Consider the following 21,834-nt stretch of genomic DNA (forward strand, 5'->3'; position numbering starts at 1 on the left):
AAAAATGTTAAAATAGAAGCATAAAGATTATAACAAGAAGAAAGAGTAGTTCTATCATCACACCTGAATGTTACATATGCATTCAGATTAAACTTCCTGAAGTAGTTGCAAACTCAAGGGGTTTTCTTTCTTTGTTTTGAGGGTTTTGTTTATTTATTTTCGCTTGGCTTTTACATAAAACAGTGAAATTGCAATTCTTATTTGGTTTCAAATTTGGACTCTCTTGAGGTTATGTTTTCAAAATTCTTTATGAAAACCAGTGACTTAAAACCTATTTTACAATAATGTTAGAAATTTTCAGTCACACTATTAACAGAAAAACCCCACACAAAATCTAAAAATTGGCATAATTCTTTACATAATACAAGCAGGCAACTCCATGATTTAAACCTCTGTAGTATCTGAGAGACAAGAAAGTCCTTTGGCTTTGTTCAGTCTTATTTTTAAGAGTGATAAATGGACTACAATCTGCACAGCAAATTTCTTTGCCTTATTGTAAGAACTGAAAAAAAAAAAATATTTTTTTTTAAGTTCCTGAAAGAGTATTCCAATACGTACGGTCTTTGACAAGTAGCCTTTCCATAAAATAAATTATGCAGATGACTTCCTGGACAAATGTATCAATGTTAAAAATGTATAAGGATGAAATAGAATCACTTTCACTAATCCAACTGAACCCCGAATTAAAGAGACTTAGATTTCAATGCATCTTTGTCAGTGATCTTTATTAAATATTGATACTATATCAGCTCCTGGGACCAAGCCCAGAATTTGAATATTCTTTAAGATAAAGTCTACTGTGTTCAGTGTAAGGGTTAGACTAGTTAGCCTATCCTCTGCGATGAGACTATGCAGAGAATCGTGGAGCATACAGCTGGAACTAAACGTTTATATAACATAATTCAAGTAATTTCTTGTGTAGAAAGAAGAAAAACAATGAACAAGCTTATTAAGATTTGAGAATAAATGTGTATAATTTCCTTACTCATATAACCTACCTTCCACTGTACTCAGAGCTGTCCAGAATCATCCATGTGTATGCGATAACAAACTGCATGCAGCTTACCCTAGCAGTAATCACTCAAACTGTACTTAGCATTAAAGGACTTTACTCACTTGGTTCCAGTGTCATCCTAACACAGATATATACTCCTCTTACCAGCATAATATGACACAGAAATCCATTGTGCAAAGGTCAGGGATACACACCATCTTTTTAAAAGAGCTATCACTCTGAATGCTCTCCTAATAAATGTATAATGAGGAATGCACGCTATTAACAACAGGCTAAACTCAACAGCAGAAAACTCAAACTTACTAGCTGAACAGTATGGTGCATTTTGTACTCCTCCTCACTCTGGTGACGCTGCTGGATCTTTTCATTATGCTTTGCAATACAGATCTCCTGTAGGGATGATACAAAACATTTCCTATAAAATATGTATTTCACATATAGATTTACAGAGTATAATGTCACATTTAGCAAACAGCACCTAGAAAAATAAAAGCAACAAAGCCTATCTCAGACAAGCTAATTTAACGTACAATAAACCATAAATGAAACAAAACCAAGCCAGACAAATCCAAACCTACTACTTTAACTGTTCAAAGAATATACACAAGTGACAGCTGGTTGAAAAGTCTGTTCTACAGTACTAGTACGAAAGTGGCAACAAACACCAATTTGTTGATATTTCACAAAGTCCTTGTTTAACTCCATGTATTTTCACACATGGATAATAACTAACTCTTGACTATACTGCATATTAATATTTATGCAAATAGATAGCTTCCCATTTACAGGTGTCAGTTCATCTTTTGCATGTACAATCTGCAAGCACGAACATGAATAAAGTTCAAATTTCATCATGTTCACTTCTTATCCTGAGTTCACATCTCTAACATCTGTTTAAAACCAAGCATATTGTCTGCAAATAAGAACAGATTAAAAACAAAACAAAATAAAACAAAAAACCAGACCATGTTACAATAGCTAACAAGGAACAGGATGACAGTCAAACAGCAGGCAGATAGATAACTTCATAGGACAACACTGAGTGCTAGGAAATCAGACATGAGCTATGAAATTAGACCTGGTATAAGCACCACACAGAACAGAACTACAACAAAGTCAGATGTACAGTCATAAACAAATCTCACAGTTGTCTGAGAAGGTGCAGTGTTAGGAAGCAGTCTGGAGTATGACTTCAGCGAGAATATGAGAGAGATGGGGCTTCCCAGGCATCAGTCAGTGTGACCTACTGGGTAGATCCAGAAAAGAGCTTTGCCATTGAAAGCATTGCTTCAAGGAGCTGACAGAGTTATCAGCTGCCAATCAAGGCATTACAGTTGTGCCAAATAGCACAAAAATAGGGACTGAAGGGATAAAAAAAGCTCACTATTTTGGACGCTTAAAAATGCAGAAAAAGTTATGTTCTCCTACAAGCTAACCATGGACATGCTATGACCACATGAAAAGGTAGTCAGCGTTCCTGTATGGAAAAGGAATAGCATGCGGTCTTGAATGATTCTGAACAGTAAGACCATCAATGTTGCTCCTGTATGCAGGTAACTGACAAAGCAAAGCTGTCTGTGGCAACACTGTCCCAGCTTCATCAGAGGCATATCGCACAATGGCTTGGACAGGAAGGGATCTTAAAGCTCACCTAGTTACAACCTCCCTGTCAGTCAGGGAATCTTTCACTGTATCAGGTTGCTCAGGGTCCCATCCAATCTGGCCTTGAACACTTACAGGGATGGGGCACCCACAGCTTCTCTGGGCAACTTATTCCAATGTCTCACCACTCTCAGTAAAGAATTTTTTTCTAACAGCTATCTAAATCTCTTCTAGTTTAAAACTGTTCCTCCAGTTTAAAACTATCCCCCCTGTCCACATAAACTATCTGCCCAAGTAAAAAGTCACTCTCTCTCCTTTTTATAAGCTCCCTTTAGGAAGGCTGCACTGAGGTGCAGGTCCCCACAGCCTTCTCTTCTCCAGCTGTCTCAGCCTGTCCTCATAGGAGAGGTGCTCCAACCCTCTGATAATATTCATGGATCTACTCTGAACCCTCTCTTAACATGTCCATATATATATATATAGTTAAACACTGGTGGGCTTTAGGTTCGTTTGTTTCTGTTTGTTTAGGTTCGGTTTTTTTCCCCGGTGAAAAGAGTTACTCCTGGAAAGGTTAATCCATTTAATTTGTAACTGCAAAAGTACGAAATACCTCATCTCTGCATTACAAAAATACAGCAATAGCTTCATCATACTAAAAGACTCAGAATGATTTTTTGTAATGCTACTACTGATTTATGTTTATAGTTTATTCTCTATTTAGGTTTTATAAAATAATGAGAACATGTAAGTTAGGTTTGGGTTTTCTGACATGTCTCAAATACTTGAGGGGCACAATTTTATGTGATATTTTCTCTTTAGCATCAGTATTTAAAGCTTTTTGATTATGTACAATAATGAGAGATGTTTTAAATATGTAAAGAGGATAAACCAGACCAAAATGTATTTGGTGCTGGCTTTGTATTAATAAACAACCTATTTTGATATAATTAGATCTCTATAACATGAAATAATAAAAATACTAGGAGGGGTTGGAAACGTTGCAGGACAGGATTAGCAATCTGAATCATCTCAGCTAATTACAGAAATGGTCTCAGAAAAAAAAGAAAGGTTGCAATTTCAGAGGGACAAATGCAGGGTTCTACTTGTAGACAAGGTTAAGTAACTCCAAACAAAGGATGAAATAGAAAACAACCAGATGGCAGCATTAAGAAAATTATCTGGATTATTACTGCAGATGACAAGTTGAACATAAACCAACAAACTCTGGCAAAAAAAGTCCAAAACCATCATAATTGGGTGTATGAGCAGGAATGCAGCCTGCTGCACATATGAAGTCGTCCTTCCTTCTCAGCCCTGGGAAGCAGGAGCATTATCACGGAATCATCAAGGTTGGAAGAGAATCACAGAATCATAGAAGCAGCCGGGTTGGAAGGGACCTCTGAGATCAAGTACAACCCTTGATCCACTACCATCGTGGTTGCTAGACCATGGCACTAAGTGCCACATCCAGTCTTATCTTAAAAACCTCCAGGGATGGAGAATTCACCACTTCCCTGGGCAGCCCATTCCAATTGCCTGATTACCCTCTCTGTAAAGAATTTCATCCTAATATCTAACCTAAACCTCCTCTGGCAGAGTTTAAGACCGTGCCCTCTTGTCTTACTGATAGCTGCTTGGGAGAAGAGATGTACAAGATCATCCAGTCCAACCATCTACCCAGCACTGTCACTGTAAGCCCTAAACCACTAAACCATCACCCAGTGCCAGATCCAGATGTCTCTTGAACACCTCGAGGGATGGTGACTCCACCACCTCCCCGAGAAATTATGTCCAGTGAGAGCAACACCTCAAGAAATACATTGATAAACCATATGGAACTGAGAAAGCAACAAGAAATAATGCTCATTTCTCTTTTAATCACCTGACTGATTTCATAGTATCAAACTGTACTTCTATTAAAGAGAAAAAAAGGGAGAGCTGAGGAACCGCTTCAAACCTTGTAACTGGATAAACTACAATGTTTAAGACCAGTAACATGTAATATACGTAAAAGAGATCTGCATTAGTGTTGTATTTAACTAGTTCCAGTGAGCCTTGCTTTCAGATTAAAAAACATCCCAAATAAAAGGTGAGCTTTTCATGTGCAGAAACCATGTTTTACTATTTTAAGCTATTAGAGAGCATCTAAAGGAGGGCAACGAAGATGGTCATGAAGTTATGTCAGGAGAGGTTTAGGTTGGTTATTAGAAAAAGGTTCTTCACCCAGAAGGTGGTTGGGCACTGGAACAGGCTCCCCAGGGCAGTGGTCACAGCACCAAGCCTGACAGAGTTCAAGAAGAGTTTGGATGATACTCTCAGGCACACGGTGTGACTCCTGGGGATGGTCCTGCACGTGGCTAAGGGCTGGACTCAATGATCCTTGTGGATGATCCTTCCAACTCAACATATTCTGTGATTCTGTGATAGGCATTCTGTGTAGTTATACTCTTACATTGCTTTTGTTGTAGTAATAATAATAGCACACCAAGTAATCCTATGCCAGCTGTCACTACATCTACATAACATCTATTTTGGCATGGGCTATGCTTTAAACTGTAGGCTTGCCAAGTAATAAAGGTGTCCTATTAAATGAGCACAACAGCACGTGAGGAAGCTTCCTATATCAAAGCACATGTTATGAACACACCCCAAACAACTTCATCAACCAGTCTATTTGTGATAATGAACACTCCTCCTGCATGCAAAATAGTTCCATTCCATCACAACTCTATTTTTCCAAAGATATTTTTCTAGATATCTTCTACACCATTTTTTTCACCTTGCCTGTTTGCTATAAATCTAGCTCCCTAATAAATCAGCTGGTTTTTTCATATGGTAATTTAATTAATACTACTGTGCAGCCAGCAGGGGGTAGACTGGCATAACAACAGCAATATCCTGCATGAAAAATCTATAGCTAGCTTTCAATAAATGAAAGTGATACTGCTATTAAAAATTTATTTTTTAATAACTTATTTAACATCAACACAAGGGAACACCAGGAAATGATTGCTTAACAAATGCACATAGATATGCATATTATATAAAAAAAATATGAGAATAAAGACCTTATACTCATGGTAATACAGTGAAAAAACATCAACCTCTGTAAAACCATGAATTTTAAAAACGCTGGTTCAGTTATTCAGAGTCACAACTGAAAAATGTTTTTGATAAACAACTGTTAGCAACATTTCTAAATAAAGGTTTGGTACAATTATTTGACATCACTGAAAAATAAATGCATCATCTGCAAAACAGATGCAAAATAGATCTTTTCTCAATAGAAAAGATTTTCAAATACCTGGATGATGAAATGACCTCCCCTGACAAAATAAAACCGATGATAGGGAATAATTTCTTGTTGTTTCCTTAGTCCTGCTATCTGTTGCTAGAAAGGAGATATTCTCCTGAAGGCATCTTCAGTTGCCAAAAAACTAATACTGAGCAAGGACTGTAATTTCTAAATATATCACAAGATTGATACACACCATTTAATGCACAACATGCTTTTTATTTTCAACTACAGAACTGACAAGGTAAAAAAAAAAAAAAAGGAGAGGAAAAAACTCCAAAACCACCACCAAAATCTCATCAACCCAATTCAAGTCAGAACACCTGTTTAAAGTTTGTTTTAAGATAATTCACTGAAACAAGTATGGCTAGGAACACCATCTGAAAAGCATTAAGAAGACTCTCATCTCAGTTCAACAACAAATGTTTCTTAATTGAGACAGACAGAGAAAGAGATTTACCACTCAGTATGTACTTTCTATATTCACCCTCCAAAAGTCACTTTTGTTCACACAGCGTTCAGTCATCACTGCCCTCATTCTCACCATCTAGAATTCGCTTTTGTATCCCATCTGTATCTTAGTTCTGCATGCTTAAACTGTGAACACTTCAGAGCAAGAATCCTTTTTTCCTCCCAGAAGTACTCACAACAGGCACCTCAAACAGTGTTCAATAACAATGTTTTGCAGTATCCCTAGAATGGTCACTGAAAATACAAAGCTTGTTTATGATGAGTCAAAGCCATGAGTCTTGATCTTCCGGTAATTGCCAGTAAGCTTAGCAGGGCTCTGTGTTATTCAGCAGTAAGAAGAGAAGCTACCAAATGGCTATGTTCTTTTGTGCCCAACCACTGCCACACGACAGGGCACAACAAGAGATTCTGCCTTTTCTTTTTGCTCACATAAAGATCTTCGCTTTTCCCCTGCAAGTTTAAATACACATTATTCTAACCTGTGATTTCTTCGGAAGCTGAAAGCTAAGTATTTCACTGCAGCACTCAACTGCAGATACTGCTATGCTGGACAACTAGATCAGTAAGAGAACTGGAAGTAGTTCTGAGAGTGATGTGATATCCAGCCATCAAGTTCCACATGGAGGCATTACCTCAGGTCCTGAAAGCTGTATAACCACATTCTTCCAGCACAATGTTGGGTAGACATAACTATGTCACTCCTGCACGCCGGCACAGACAAGCAACACTACTATACACAACTCTGCCTCTTGTCACAGTGCAGAAGCAGGCATGCCGCAACTAGTGTTACAGCCAAAAAGTAACTCCTTGAGCTTAAGCAAGGTATTTTATCATAGCATAACCTTGAAACAAATAAGCCACTAAAGGTGACTAGTTCATGATACACATAAACAGGCATGCTAAGAACTCTCTACTCCTGCTTTCAGGGTTGCCTCTTGACCTGTTAGCTCCAGTAAGTTAGGTAAGGAAGAGCGACCAGGGCATCATTTTTAAACATGTTTGTCTACTTCATAAGATGTTAGCAGTGTCTTTTCATATTCAGGAGAAAGTATCATAGCATAAGTAAGACAGGTTGTCCTGAGGAAAGCTGGCTTCTGGAGCTTGCAGAAAGAGACAATAATCTGAACAGCCCCCCTGTAATCCAGAAGGAAACAGTTAGGGACCTACTGAGCCACTTGGATCCCCACAAGTCTATGGGACCAGATGGGATCCACCCCAGGGTGATGAGGGAGCTGGTGGAAGAGCTTGCTAAGCCTCTCTCCATCATCTACCAACAGTCCTGGCTCACTGGGGAGGTCCCAGATGATTGGAAGTTGGCGAATGTCACGCCCATCCACAAAAAGGGCCGGAAGGAGGACCCAGGAAACTACAGGCCTTAGCGCTTGGCAAGGTTATGGAGCAGATCATCCTAAGTGCAATCACACAGCACCTACGGGATGGACAAGGGATCAGACTCAGCCAGCACGGGTTTAGGAGGGGCAGGTCCTGCCTGACCAACCTGATCTCCTTTTATGATCAGGTGACCCACCTGGTGGATGAGGGGAAGGCTGTGGATGTGGTCTGTCTGGACTTCAGCAACACCTTTGACACCACCACCCACAGCATGCTCCTGAAAAAGCTGTCAGCCCACGGCTTGGACAGGGGCACTCTGTGCTGGGTTAGGAACTGGCTGGAGGGCCGGGCCCAGAGAGTGGTGGTGAACGGGGCTGCATCCAGTTGGTGGCCGGTCAGTAGTGGTGTCCCCCAGGGATCAGTGTTGGGCCCAGTTCTGTTTAATATGTTTATTGATGATTTAGATGAGGGGATTGAGTCCATCATCAGCAAATTTGCAGATCATAGAATCAGCTGGTTTGGAAGGGACTTTCGAGATCATCAAGTCCAACCCTTGATCCACTACCGCTGCGGTTACTAGACCATAGCACTAAGTGCCACATCCAGTCTCTTTTTAAAAATCTCCAGGGACGGAGAATCCACTACTTCCCTGAGCAGCCCATTCCAATGTCTGACCATCCTCTCTGTAAAGAAATTCTTTCTAATATCTAACCTAAACCTCCCCCAGCACAACTTGAGACCAACTAAGCTGGAGGGGAGTGTCAATCAGCTGGAAGGCAGAAGGGCTCTGTAGAGGGACCTGGATAGATTGGAGAACTGGGCTGATTCCAATGGGATGAGGTTCAACAAGGCCAAGTGCCACGTTCTGCACTTTGGCCACAACAACCCCCTGCAGCACTACAGGCTGGGCACAGAGTGGCTGGAGAGCAGCCAGACAGAGAGGGACCTGGGAGTTTGGATTGACAAGAAGCTGAACATGAGCCAGCAGCGTGCCCAGGTGGCCAAGAAGGCCAATGGATCCTGGCCTGGATCAGGAACAGTGTGGCCAGCAGGTCCAAGGAAGTGATTCTTCCCCTGTACTCAGCGCTGGTGAGGCCACACCTGGAGTACTGTGTCCAGTTCTGGGCCCCTCAGTTCAGGAAGGATATTGAGGTGCTGGAGCAGGTCCAGAGAAGAGCAACAAGGCTGGTGAAGGGACTCAAGCACAAGTCCTCTGAGGAGAGGCTGAGGGAGCTGGGGCTGTTCAGCCTGGAGAAGAGGAGGCTCAGGGGAGACCTCATCACTCTCTACAACTCCCTGAAAGGAGGTTGTAGCCAGGTGGGGGTTGGTCTCTTTTCCCAGGTAGCTATCAGCAAGACAAGAGGGCATGGTCTCAAGTTGTGCCAGGGGAGGTTTAAGTTAGATATTAGAATTTCTTTACAGAGAGGGTGGTCAGACATTGGAATGGGCTGCCCAGGAAAGTGGTGGATTCTCCGTCCCTGGAGATTTTTAAAAAGAGACTGGATGTGGGACTTAGTGCCATGGTCTAGTAACCGCAGCAGTAGTGGATCAAGGGTTGGACTTGATGATCTCGAAGGTCCCTTCCAACCCAGCTGATTCTATGATTCTATGATAATACAGCCTATGCAAATTAGCTTAACACGAAAGACAGGTTCTGTTCCTTAAAATACTAAAAAGTCCAGCTTCTTGATACTTTTTTCTCTTTACCAATTCAAGTAAAACAAACACAATGCCTCTGAGTAAGCTACTTCCCATAACTGGCTAACAAGAGATCTTTCTTTTAATACTTTATTTGCAGTCTTCTCCATATTTGGTTAATCAGAGACAGAACAGTGACTGCAGAAACATAAAAGATCCAAAATATAAAATGTATCAACTACTGTTTAATTTGCTCTTTTATGCTTCAGATTTAGGTACAGAAATACATATATTAGTTTTGAAGGGGAGGCAAGACCTGAACACTTTACCCTCAATCTGCTAGAATTCTTTAAAGGGGTTGTTTTCCACATAAAGGGACATGACTGGGAACACACAACCAAAACCAACTACTGATCCCAATCCAGAATGAGGCCTCAACTGACATTAGCCTTATATTACAAGCATGGCGCGGAATCTATTTGCTAGTAAGTATTACAATGCACACCTAGGTTTACAAATTAAGACTACAGATTGGATTTTATATATATCTGCTAAATACAGAGTATCAAAGACACATGATGTAAGTTTAAAAGGATGAGGTACATGAATGAAAATAGAAGACATTAGTGAGAAAACACCCATAAGAATTCTCTTCTGTAAACATATATAAAACTACTTTCTGTAAAAACATGCATTCTAGCATGTACTTCCCACATGAAAGTATTCTAACTAGTTAGTAGAAATAAGTTTATTTGTTGACTTCAAAGTAATTAAAGGTTCCTTTAAAGCTAGAAGGTAAACTGAATCTTAAATATATCAATTTAATAATACATGCTACTCTATTTGGTGTTCTGTAAAACAACTTTTAGTAAGTAGTAAATAAATATAATCCACAAAAATTCTGGGAGACTTGGAAGTTGTATCTGAAATGAAACCTTTTGAAGTTTTATTAAATTTGCTAATTATGTTTAAAAAAAGGCAATTAAATAATACCTTCTTATTTCTGAGGTAGGCTTTCTTGGCTGAAATACGTCCACGCCTTGCTTCCAGCTGGCGGATTTTTTGTTGTAACTTTTGTAGCTCCTCTTTTTGCAAGTGTATAGATGTTGCCATATCCTCTTTTTCAAGCATGGCTTCCATACTTTCATAAGTGTCATAATACACCACTTCATCTCTCTTCTCTGTTTTAAAGATGTCAGCAATGAAAAAAAAAATCAAATCAATAGTTTGTATTTGATTAATATTTCATTTTTCTCAACGAACACCCTCCCACTGAGATGCAAAATTTAATGCAGAAGAATGCTACAGCTCTTTCAGAGGACAATCAAAAATCAAGAGGAAAAGCACTAAACAGCAAAGCACTACAGGGCTTTAAAGTTTGTATGAGGAACAGAAAATAATACCAATGAAGCTCAATCTGCTATTGAGGCAAGCTCAGAGCATTAAAACACAAATGTAGCTGTAAATGTACATTTGTTATCTGTACCCTAATTTAAACACAATGCCCATGCATGACTTTGGGTCTCTTGACTAACACAAGGGACCCATGATGTGCAGTAATTTCCTCTGGTCTTCACCATGAAGTTCAGGATAGACAGTCTCTTTCTGAAGTCTCTGGCATGAGACTCTTCTGTTACAACCAACTGTTAATTTCATGTAAGGGGAATCAGACAACAAGACACTAAAAATCGTCTCTTAGGTTTTTGATGTCCCAGTCACTGCTTCTGGGAAGGAGGGAGGAAACTTCAAGGCAATCCTTCAAAGCACTACTGGCCTGGCAAGGAGGTAATTACTAATAGTTTTATCAACACTCATGATTTTTAGCTTCCTGAGTGAAGCATTCAGAAGAACACTGAGGTCATCTCTGAATGCTGCCTTCTCATCTCTTGCCAAGAAGGAAAGAGTGATGATTATAAATCCTTGCAGAATGTTGGGATGAAAAAGCAGCAAAGACCTCCTGCTCTTTATTTCACTGGCATATGAAGTAATACAACAAGAGGGATATGCATTACAGTGCTGTCTGAAATAGGCAGATGCAGTTGGTATGACTGTCAAGTGCCTATTCCACAGCACCACCAAACTTTCTTATTTCGACTTCATCAACTACTTTCAACAAGACTGTACTTTCTTCTACTTCAGCTACTATATTATTTGGGGATGGACAGGGTTTTGTTTAGTCGTATACTGTCTGTTTTAAAAGCTGTTGTCACTTTGTTAATTGTGTGTACAGTCTCTGCTACAACCAAAATTATTACTGTCATGCTAATTTCAGCTTAGTAGAAGTCACGGCAGGGACAGAGAAGAAAGCATAGTAATACATTAATCCTAAAATAAAAAGTAGTAAAAACATACCCAACAGATTCTTTACTTCAGTGCTCAGTTTAAAAAATAAAACTACCGTAAAGTTTCATCAATACGTAAAATTGCCAAGTCACTAGAACTCCCTTTGAGGTATCACCAAGTAAGAAGAAGATTAATGACTAATGATGATATTTCACCATGCACTTATAAAATGGGAGAATTTAGGTACAAATTTTGGTTGAGGACATTTTCATGCAGAGTTAAAGATGGAAATACACAAGTTTATCTACCACAAAACCATTTTAACAAGAATGTACTAATAGTTCATAGGATAAGACAAACCCTTATAACTTCTAACCTAGTAAAGTCTCATCTCATGAATTTCAATGAAGGTATTTGCTTAATGACAGCAAAAAATCACTACTATTGTTCATAATTTGACAATCTATTATCACTTGATACTTATCAGATCCAATATGCTGAATTTGCAAAGATGTTCTTCTTCTAGCTTTGAACCAACTAGCAGTCAATTCAAATTACACTCTCAAAACATTCTTTTGAGAGCTCTCTGAACTATCTCTGCAGCAACAATACAGTCAACGACAAAAGGAAAGCAACAGCGTCTACATGGCTTACACACATGAATTTCAAATCATATAGATGTGCAAAATCAAAAGTCCATTACTTTACTATCAGTACGCTTTAAAAAGAAGGTGTAACAGAAGGTGAAACAGACCGTGCTGTTCTTTTGACATCATAGGAAACAACACATATTAAAAGACCACTATATGCTTTAGGTGCTTTAATTCAGATTTGGTGTTGAACAGTCTCAAACATATGTAGCCAGTTCAGCATAACATTATTCTTCACATTAATTGTTCTATTCACCTAAGTAAAGTCTGAAGAGGTAATTTCATCCTTTGAACAATCCCCACGTATTTAAGAACTGTACTTTTCATTGTCTGTCCTACAGGATAGTTTTAGATTTATCATTAAACAATATTTCTAAAATTCAAAACAGCAAAGGAAACCAGAACAATAAACTATTTTGTTGACATGAGGGAAGGAGGAAGGTGGTTGTTTAGCTGACTAGGGGTTTTGTTTTATTTTGGATCAGGTTGTGGGCTAGGGGCTTTGAGATTTCTGGAGAAAACATTACTGACAAGTCAGAACGATGCTTTTACAGAACACTTAATCTCTGAGGGCCTATACTATCACTACATCAAAGACAAGGAATTTTGATATACTTTCCTTCTCAGTCTCCCATTCAGGGATTTTTCTCAGTCTGTAAATACACAGACAGTATTTATTTCTCAGTCTGTAAATACCATGTCTTCAGTACCAAAATTACATGCCTGATTTCCCATGTACAAAATCTACCTCAAAAGCACTAACCAGCTCTTCACAGAACCACCCAGTCAAAGCTGCCACATTTCTCTAAGTCATTTACAGAGTTTCCAATCCTCATCTTCCATACTTGCAGTTAAAGTTGTTTCCATCACAAGCCTTACAGGAGGAGATACACGTAACAGTGAGAAGAATCCACGATACCTGTTTTCTCCTTTTCCAGAGGCAACTCCCAGTAAAATCCAACTTCAAATCTCTTACAAACATCAAATAAAAATGTGTCTAAAGAACAGAACTGAATTCAAAAATGCTGTAAAATTTACCTGTACCATTTCCATAGTTTTTAAGTACGTGAGGTATACTAGGTTCTGCAAACATAAGGTTTGCATTGCTGCTCTAAATCTTAGATAGCAATACAAGGTTTGGAGTTTAGCAGAGGGACTCCAATTTGCAGAAGTACCTTTGGAAAACCAATCACTTTCAAGAAATGAGTAGTACCAATGCACATTTTTAGTTAGACAAGTCTAGTAATTAAGACATTTCTCCTTCCCCAAATTTAGGTTTGCAAAACTTAATACAGTATCCTATATGCTTTCTTTCAAATACAGGCAATGGGAACCATACCAAAACCTCTGTATCTGTATGCATAATGCCTTTTGCGCAGGTGTAAATTTTAATTTAACAGTACCTATGTTAGAAGATGCAGCTCTTCACATAGCACAGAATTTGTTCTCATTTCATTCACACAGGCTTAAGTAGACTCTTAGGAAGAAAATTATCTTTCAGAGATTATGTATTAATTAAAATAAATAAAGCACCTGACATCAGTCTTCTGATGCTTTCGAGTTGTGCTGTCAGCAGCAGCTCTTCACATTTCAAGATCTCAAACTGCACTTCATATAACTGAAGCTGTAGATCATAATAATCAGCTTCTAATTGGTCCAAATGGGCTAAGGCTTCTGTACCACCTTTCAGGCTCTGCATCTAAATGAAAAGAGGAAAAAAAACAACCAAACAACCAAAAAACATACAACTCCAGGATAATGACATGAACAAAACCACAGACTTTACCATTACAGCTAAATACTGTTTGGTACACTAAATGTAACATATTAAAACGTTATGAACCACACACTTTAAGACAACTTACTTATCTGACATTTTTTTCTATATGGCAATGAAAAAACTCCATGGCATTGTATTACACTTTGTGACTGTCAGAGTAACAAGTCATGTACTGCATAGTGTGGAACACCCCTCACAATCTTACTCTACTACCTGATTCTTTGAAAATACATAATGAAATTAAATTTTATTATCATCAATCCGAAAAGTCTAAAAGTTATTTTGCTATTGGCATCTAGAAGGGTACAGTTAAAACTGTCATTAGAGCTGAACCAAGGAAAAAAATGTGAAAGGCTGTGGAAAGAGGCATAAATATATGTACCAATCCTCTTGTAAAGACAATTTAAACTGAGGAGTTTCATTGTTTCCGGAGTCCTTCAAAGAAGAATAAATATATAGATCAAAATATTTATATTTTAGCTCTTATTTGTGTTATATACTTGACACAGAAAAGTGACACAAACAAACAAAGTGAACTGCAACCATTCTCTTTCATACAGTCAAACAAGATTTAACTGTTCAATAGTTAGCCATTCAGACTATATTAAAGAAATATCAACATGTAAGGGGATCTTAAGTGCTGTCTCGCTTTGGAGGGAATTCATGCAGCTCTACAACCTGCATTCGGAAGAATTAGGGCTACATCCAAGTTCTCTACCTGTTCAAAAAAATGTGTATCTGATAGTTTTTCCTCAGACAATGGATGTCCTGTTTCATATAGCAAACATTCAATCATTATGAAGAGATGTCTACCTAGTAAAAATACAGGACACAGCAAAAATTTTAAATATATCTGCTAGAATGTTTTTACATTATGGTGGTTTCTCCAAGGTGTAAAACTGCATCTGCAAGGAATGGCCACAAATGGGTTCCCACAGTTTTACTTATCACATGTTTAAACACAACTTATCCTAAACTAAAAAGATATATGTACTGAGTTAAACCAATGATCCATTTTACTCAATACTCTGTTTCAGAAAAAGGCTAACTGCAAATATCGAAGAAGATGAAACATAGTAGGCCATGTAGTCATACCTCCTTAAAATGTTTCACCAGCGTCTAACACAGCTTGCAGCACAACTTAAGCCATGGTGCTGCCTTTTAAACAAAACAGACTTATCAGATTTAATTAATAAGTTTGTCCAATCCCTTTTTTTTAGGCATGTACCTTTTAGCACCTACATCATTATCTATTGACAGGGATTTCAGAGCTCAATTAAACACAAACAGTTCCATATACTATGTTTATTTCCCTATAACACTGCTAGACAGAAGACCTGTGAATCAATTCTTGTAACTTCTATTTTAAAAGTTTCTTCTACTATATTGTGTATTTACTAAATGCACCTTTTGCACATCAACTATTAGTCTGAAAAGCTCAGTAAGTTCTTAACTGAATACCACAAACCCTACAATCAATCATGTATTATGTATTTGTTTTAGTCTAGTGTTACATAAAATGTCTGGTTATGCCATTATTACTCTGCATCCATATTAAGTTACTAATTGTAACCAGAACAGTAAACGACACAATGATAGCATATTTGGAGTGAATTAGAGACTGGTTTTCAAGCAAAAGGACCGATTCTCTTGAACTCCCCAAGTTTTGCACATAAGAGGGATAACGCACATTGTTCAGGTAGGGTATTGGCATTTTGGCATTTTTCGAGGTTTTCAAGCTGTAAAAATGCAATAAAATTTGGTGGGTTTCGAGGTGGGAAGTGTTTGTTAGGTTTTTAAACTAAGGTAATGTCATTCAAATTTGACCACACCTAAGAATTATGCTTCATCAGTGAACTGTGAAATTAACTCAAACTTTCACATTTATTTTTTTTTTAAAAAAAAAGATGTTCTCAAATTGAAATCTACAGTCTTTGTATAAATCCTGAATAGAGACAAAGACACGAACAGACCATCTTCAAAAGTACCAGCTTATCAAGTTACAGCAGCTATTTCATTCAGTTGCACTGGCATCTGCCTGACAAAGGAGCTGACAACGGTATCTAAGTCCTGTATACAGCATATATTACAGATGCTGCTAGTTACCTGCTCTGTTTTAGGGGTACAACACTGCTATATTCAGATTTCAGGTGCAACAGAAATGGGAAATTACTACTGTATGGTTCCTGAACAGATAACCTAGCTATATAATACACCAACAGTGTCCTTAAAAACTGTCAGATCCGATCTTTGTTTCGAATTGTCATTCTTTCTCAGCTCAAATCCAGGTATATTAGTTTCTTGGACATTTTAGTGTTTTTAAAGGAATATCCTGGGTTTATCTTTTGGAATACAGTAGATAAATGGTTTGCCAGAGAAGGTATTTCAGTTCTACAAATATTTTCTTTACAAGACTGCAACCCTTCTTCTCCAAGATGGTATTCCCAGCCACTTTTTCACATTCAACTCGGTATACTTAAAGTTTTTACATTTTCAAAACAAAAGATGATGTTTCAGATCAGAAGCTGACTGGTCCTCATATCTCACTATCACCATGTTTAGGCCTAGAGCTCTCTATGCCTTGTAATACACCACCTGAAAGCACCATGTCCATCAGATGTTCCTTATTTCTCTGTCTCCTATGCAGCCTTTAATACTTTTGCATTTCAAAACAAACAATATCCATTTACCAGAGTGAGATCTCATTCAACAAAAATTCACAGAAGGTCTACACTAGATACACTATGGAAAACGATGCATGGTTACTCTAAATACGTGAACACATTCAATATCTTACTTCTAATTAGTACTGCTGGATTGGCTCATTAGCTCTTGGCTGAAGATGGCAACAGCCTGATAAACTCAGGTTTCCAGACACCTCTTGAATTTCTAAATCTGAAGACCACTGAAACACAGTAAATTTATTTTTGTGCTCTGGGTCTTGCATGTACTCTCTCTTCCTTGCAGATCAAGCTGTCTTCTACAGAGGCTCCTAAAATAGGCACACAGTCTATCAGGCTTATAAACCTACTAGCCTATACAGTGCTAAAGTTGTGAGTTCTCTGGATAACCTTTTCATAAAACATAGGCACCAGTTTAGTCAAATTTTGCCGAAACATCTGAAAAGTTCTCTTAAAACAAGCAATTGATTCGACAGAACGTACATTAACATTAGTGTGACAGAAAGTTCTTAGCACCGAATATCCATTTGATAGCAAAGTTTAAAAAAATGATTTGTAACATTTTTGCTTTTGAGGAAGTGTCATAAAACCCAATAAATGTGGATTTTTTTTCTGCTAAGACATTTAAACACAGTTTCATGCCCACATTCTTTCCTCAGGAAGATTGCCCTAATAATCAGGATAAGCAGAGAAAGTGATTGCAGCACAACCACCTAGTCATTTGTATATTTAGTCATGTTCAGATACCTTCCATTTGGAATGTCAGAACTATTCTGAAAAGGTGGTCATGCCTCTGAGAGCTAAACTGTGAAGATTACATAGCAGCACATTTCTATCCTATCCCTTCTCTTCATATCACTCATCTCAGCGGACAGCTGTAAGCATTAACAGTAAAAACAGAATTTCTGGCTGACTAACCAGGAAAAGGTGAACAGACCATACGTAAGTGGCACAAAACTCACCACGTCTACATTGCAACATCATTTGTCTAACATTTTTTTCCTGCCTGTTTTTATTTTCTATTTGTTGGCATGAAAAATTACCTCCTCTTTCAGCGCATGTTTCTTCTGCTCCAAACAGATTTCTTTAGCACGCATCAATTGCAAAGTCTCCTTGGAAACCGCATACTGAAGCTTTTCCATACGTTCCACTGCTGCTGCCCATGCTGCCTTACCAAATTTTTTCTGATCTGCTCGCATTCGATCATACACAGCTACAGAAGGGAAAAAGAGGCAGGTGGTTTACTTGTCTTCTCTTTGGATCACTACTGACTCTACTGCAAAGAAAATGCATATATTTGTACCTGAAAGCATACACAGTCCTCTTAGAAGGGAGTAGTCATTCTACGGAGTACTAACATTAAAATCCAGGATGCAGGTACTCTCAGGATTCACATAAAATGCAATTAGCTATTTGTTGATAATTTTATCATTATAATTCCAATCTTTGTTATCCACAGAGGGACTATTCTGAATATATAGTACCTAAACACTTGAGCCGTAGGTTCAAAATTCTTGACTTAATAAAAAACTCATTAATGGTACCATGTGGTCTTAAAATGCATCCCCAATTTTCCTCACTTCCGTAACCAATTATCTGGTACTGCACTCTCCCTTAGTAACATTCATAGTGCAGTTAGAAGTTTAAATAGATCTGAAGAGTGAAAAAAATTACAATTTAAAACAAAAATTTCAGCTTAACCTCAAGTAATTCTGTAAGAATACTGACTTAAATTTAAATAATATCTATCTTTGAACTCAAAATGCAGGAGTCCTTTGCCTGATTTAGATTCACTATTTCTAAGTTGACACACACAAGATTTTCACCATTGTTAACACAGAGAACAACCATACGATACTGTACACTTAGCTCTGGAAAGCAAAAAGCACAAAAATCACTGAATCAAAGAGTTAGTATTCAGTCCTCACATGCTAGAAGATATTACATGCTGCTGTTAGGTAATAAGAAACACCTTTACGTTCTCATGTGTTTTTCCTCTGCCATCTGTTAGTATTTTGGCATGTAAGCAAGATCATCCTGTGATCAGCAGGAGACCAAGAAAAACGCAAAACAAAACAGGCAAGCAACTTGTATACTAAAGGTCTGTAAATAGTCTCGAGGCATTTCACTTTTCACTGTTTTTCCCCACAATCCTGACTGCTGTACATAAAAAAAAAGCACACCAACAAAACAACCAGTAAGTATTTGTGAATTATCAACTAATAGTGTATTTTATTTGCTGCCTTTGTCATACTAGAAAATGAGCGAAGCTGATTAATACATTCAGAATTTGCTCTAATTAAATTACTTCCAACATGCTTTAATCAGTTTAGTCACTTTTTCAAACTAAGCTGAAGTTTCACATTATCCTTGAGCTGCCACCAAAAAGAGTAATTTTGCAGTGACTGCTTCTCTTGAGGCAGTCATGCAGGGAGAAAACAGGAAACTTACCAATCAAAAAAGGTTTTCTCCTACAGCTCATTTATCTGATTGAGAATCACTATAATCAAGGCAAAGAAAGAAACAGAGACCTGCAGTCAGGCAGGGGTAGACAGCAGGACAAACTCTTGTCAGTGGTGCCTGCAGTCAAACTAAAAAAGGTGACATTAAACCTCATTCTCAGGTATAAACTGATAAACTGATTATTTCAGTTAAAATGGTACAAGGATGAAAGCACAAATATCCATGGCAAGTCATATATGACCTGGTTTTACTGCATCAACTACTTAGTAAAACCACACCATTCTTTAAGCACAAAAATGCCAAGGCTATATCAATGAAGACTTCTAAACAACAGAGCAGCTTTCAACTGAGTAGTTAAACTGAGCTGTTGCTTAATATTTAGAGCTATGAAAAAAATGACTGAGAGGCAGGGGAGACAGAAGAAAATACAGACTGGAAGCTAATGAACTACAGGTGTCAGCCATATCCAGTACGGAAAACAGAATGTATGCTTCCTAAATCCTTTGCAAGTATACAGTGCTGCTAATACAATCACACTGAGAAGTGGCTGTAAAACTTTTATCTAATGTCTATTCTCCTCAACTCTTATGATGTTCTAAAAAGCCTTACTGATGAAAGATTCATTTAGACACAGAACAAAAAACAAACAGGATTAATAACTGCATTTTCCTTATGGAGGATTGATGAAAAAAATAATTCACAGTACAATGCAGAACATTGTAAACATTAAATAATTTAATCTTTTATGTGATGAATAGGATGGCAGAAAATAACTACCTTTCTGTGTTTTAGCTGTTATTTCGAAGTATTTGACTGTAAGGTCTTGAATAGAAAGCACAGCCATGTGGGCTTTTTTCTGCCAATCGGCATCTTCTTTTTGCAGACTCTCAATTCTTCTGGGGCCTAGATAGTCATTCTCTATTGAGATCTGAAAATAAATCAGTCCGTAATTAACAACACAATTAATTGCAGTTATTCTGCCAACAGCAAACAGTTTCAGGGTGACCAAAAGACAAAAATTAAAAAGGAGATAAATTACCAACATATCACCACAGCTTCTATTCAACAGTAAAAAACTCTTTAGAAGTGCTCCCTTGTCTTGAAAAAGTACATCCACATTTCGTAACTGGAAGCGTTATAAACTTATGGAAGCATAATAAACCCAAATGCAAGTTTGATTTGTCAGCATCTTTTTGTTAAGTATCTTATTACCTGTAGATAACAAGCATACTTCATCCAGGCTTTCTTCCAGCCCAAAGTATTTAATACTGAAGTAAATAAATGCTCTTCAGTCAGAACAAAGCTGGAAAACCAGGGATGTGTTAAAGTAGTGGTAAGTAATCATTTTAGTAGTTTTGTTTTGTTAGAGATGACTTTTAAAAATGTATTTTCCTAGTGCCTTAGCAGCTCAAATATCCTTTCATTGCCAAGATCAAGGCAATTTTATTTTGAGATGACAACTGTCTGAAGCCAGTAAACAACCTGGAGTTAGTTTTAAAGATTAATGAAAACATAGATTTCTCTCCCAAAACTGAAAATTTTGTCCCTCTGCAGACAACATACTTATATCTTAAATAAAAATTTAAGCCTGCTCATGCAATACCAAAGTCTTAATTTTGAATATTTTTCATTTACATCAGTCAAGAAGACACCTCACTAGTTCAGACAAAATCTCTCAAAACCCATAACCTTGTATGTCCCCAAATATTTCAACCTGAAGTTCTAATGCTTTGAGTATTACTCCTGGTTTCACAAAGCTTCAATCTGGTCTAAGAGAGCCATTCCACCCTATAATTTAATTGCAAATGAAAGGTTTTTAAGTGACATTTAGGACCCATCTCTCCATATCCATTTGTCCCATCTCTTAGAGGGATGATTTTTACGAATAAAAATTTATAGCTGCCATCTAAGTACTTGTTCATTTCTTGAAAAATGTTTCAAGTAGCTAGGTATTTTAATCTACTCCTTATTTCTAAAACCCTTAGAAAGGCAATAGGCAAAGTATAATGTGGACAAGTGGTAAGTGAGTAACAATTTTAACTAGATAGGCTGTAATGTGTAATTCAAAGGAGCACGTATGTCCCACGATTCCACAAGCAATACTTAGGAGCAGAGGGACAGGAATTTCCAAATAAATGTCAAACTGTAAATATAAATATAAATAAATAAATAAATAAAAATACACCAGTGAATGATGACTGGTGAAATTAATGCTTTCCATTTACACAGAACTCTGAAACAGCAAGTTCTTTGAGAAGCTGGATAAAAACCAACGCAGTTAAAAGTCTTCCTTTTCTATCCCTTGGTAAAGGTGAGGTAATTTGAGAGTGACAGAATCACTGAGTAAAGTGAATAACGTTGTTAGGCATGAATTCCAGGAGAGCAAGAAGCCTCAAAGTAACATTTTCTCATAAAGTTTTGCCTGCCAAAACATTATTCACACATGGTGTAAACTAAAGAGATTTACAATTCCATAATACAATTGTATCTTTGTTCCTTAGAGCAAGTATTTACAAGTAACAAAAAAGGGAAGCATCTTTCCATTAACCACAATTCCAAGTATGTCATCCATACCACCATGCACACTGAAGGTATTCATACAGCAACACAGAGAAAACCCAATA

General features: G+C 37.6%; 2 protein-coding genes across 2 annotated transcripts in view; one reads left to right on the forward strand and one right to left on the reverse strand.

The window, feature by feature from the left end:
* HOMER1 (homer scaffold protein 1) overlaps window positions 1–21,834 on the forward strand; it is a 137,234-nt gene that overhangs the window by 109,956 nt on the left and 5,444 nt on the right. The window lies entirely within an intron of this gene.
* Window positions 1–21,834, reverse strand: part of JMY (junction mediating and regulatory protein, p53 cofactor) — a 69,175-nt gene that overhangs the window by 14,188 nt on the left and 33,153 nt on the right. The window contains exons 3-7 of the mRNA XM_064642542.1: window positions 19,988–20,138; window positions 17,791–17,960; window positions 13,820–13,985; window positions 10,347–10,534; window positions 1,319–1,405 (exon numbers count right to left, since the gene is read on the reverse strand). Of these exons, the coding sequence (XP_064498612.1) occupies window positions 1,319–1,405; window positions 10,347–10,534; window positions 13,820–13,985; window positions 17,791–17,960; window positions 19,988–20,138 (762 nt within the window). The remainder of the gene's footprint in view (window positions 1–1,318; window positions 1,406–10,346; window positions 10,535–13,819; window positions 13,986–17,790; window positions 17,961–19,987; window positions 20,139–21,834) is intronic.

Source organism: Pseudopipra pipra, chromosome Z (assembly GCF_036250125.1).
Source record: "Pseudopipra pipra isolate bDixPip1 chromosome Z, bDixPip1.hap1, whole genome shotgun sequence".
In the NCBI taxonomy this organism is placed as follows: Eukaryota; Metazoa; Chordata; class Aves; order Passeriformes; family Pipridae; genus Pseudopipra; species Pseudopipra pipra.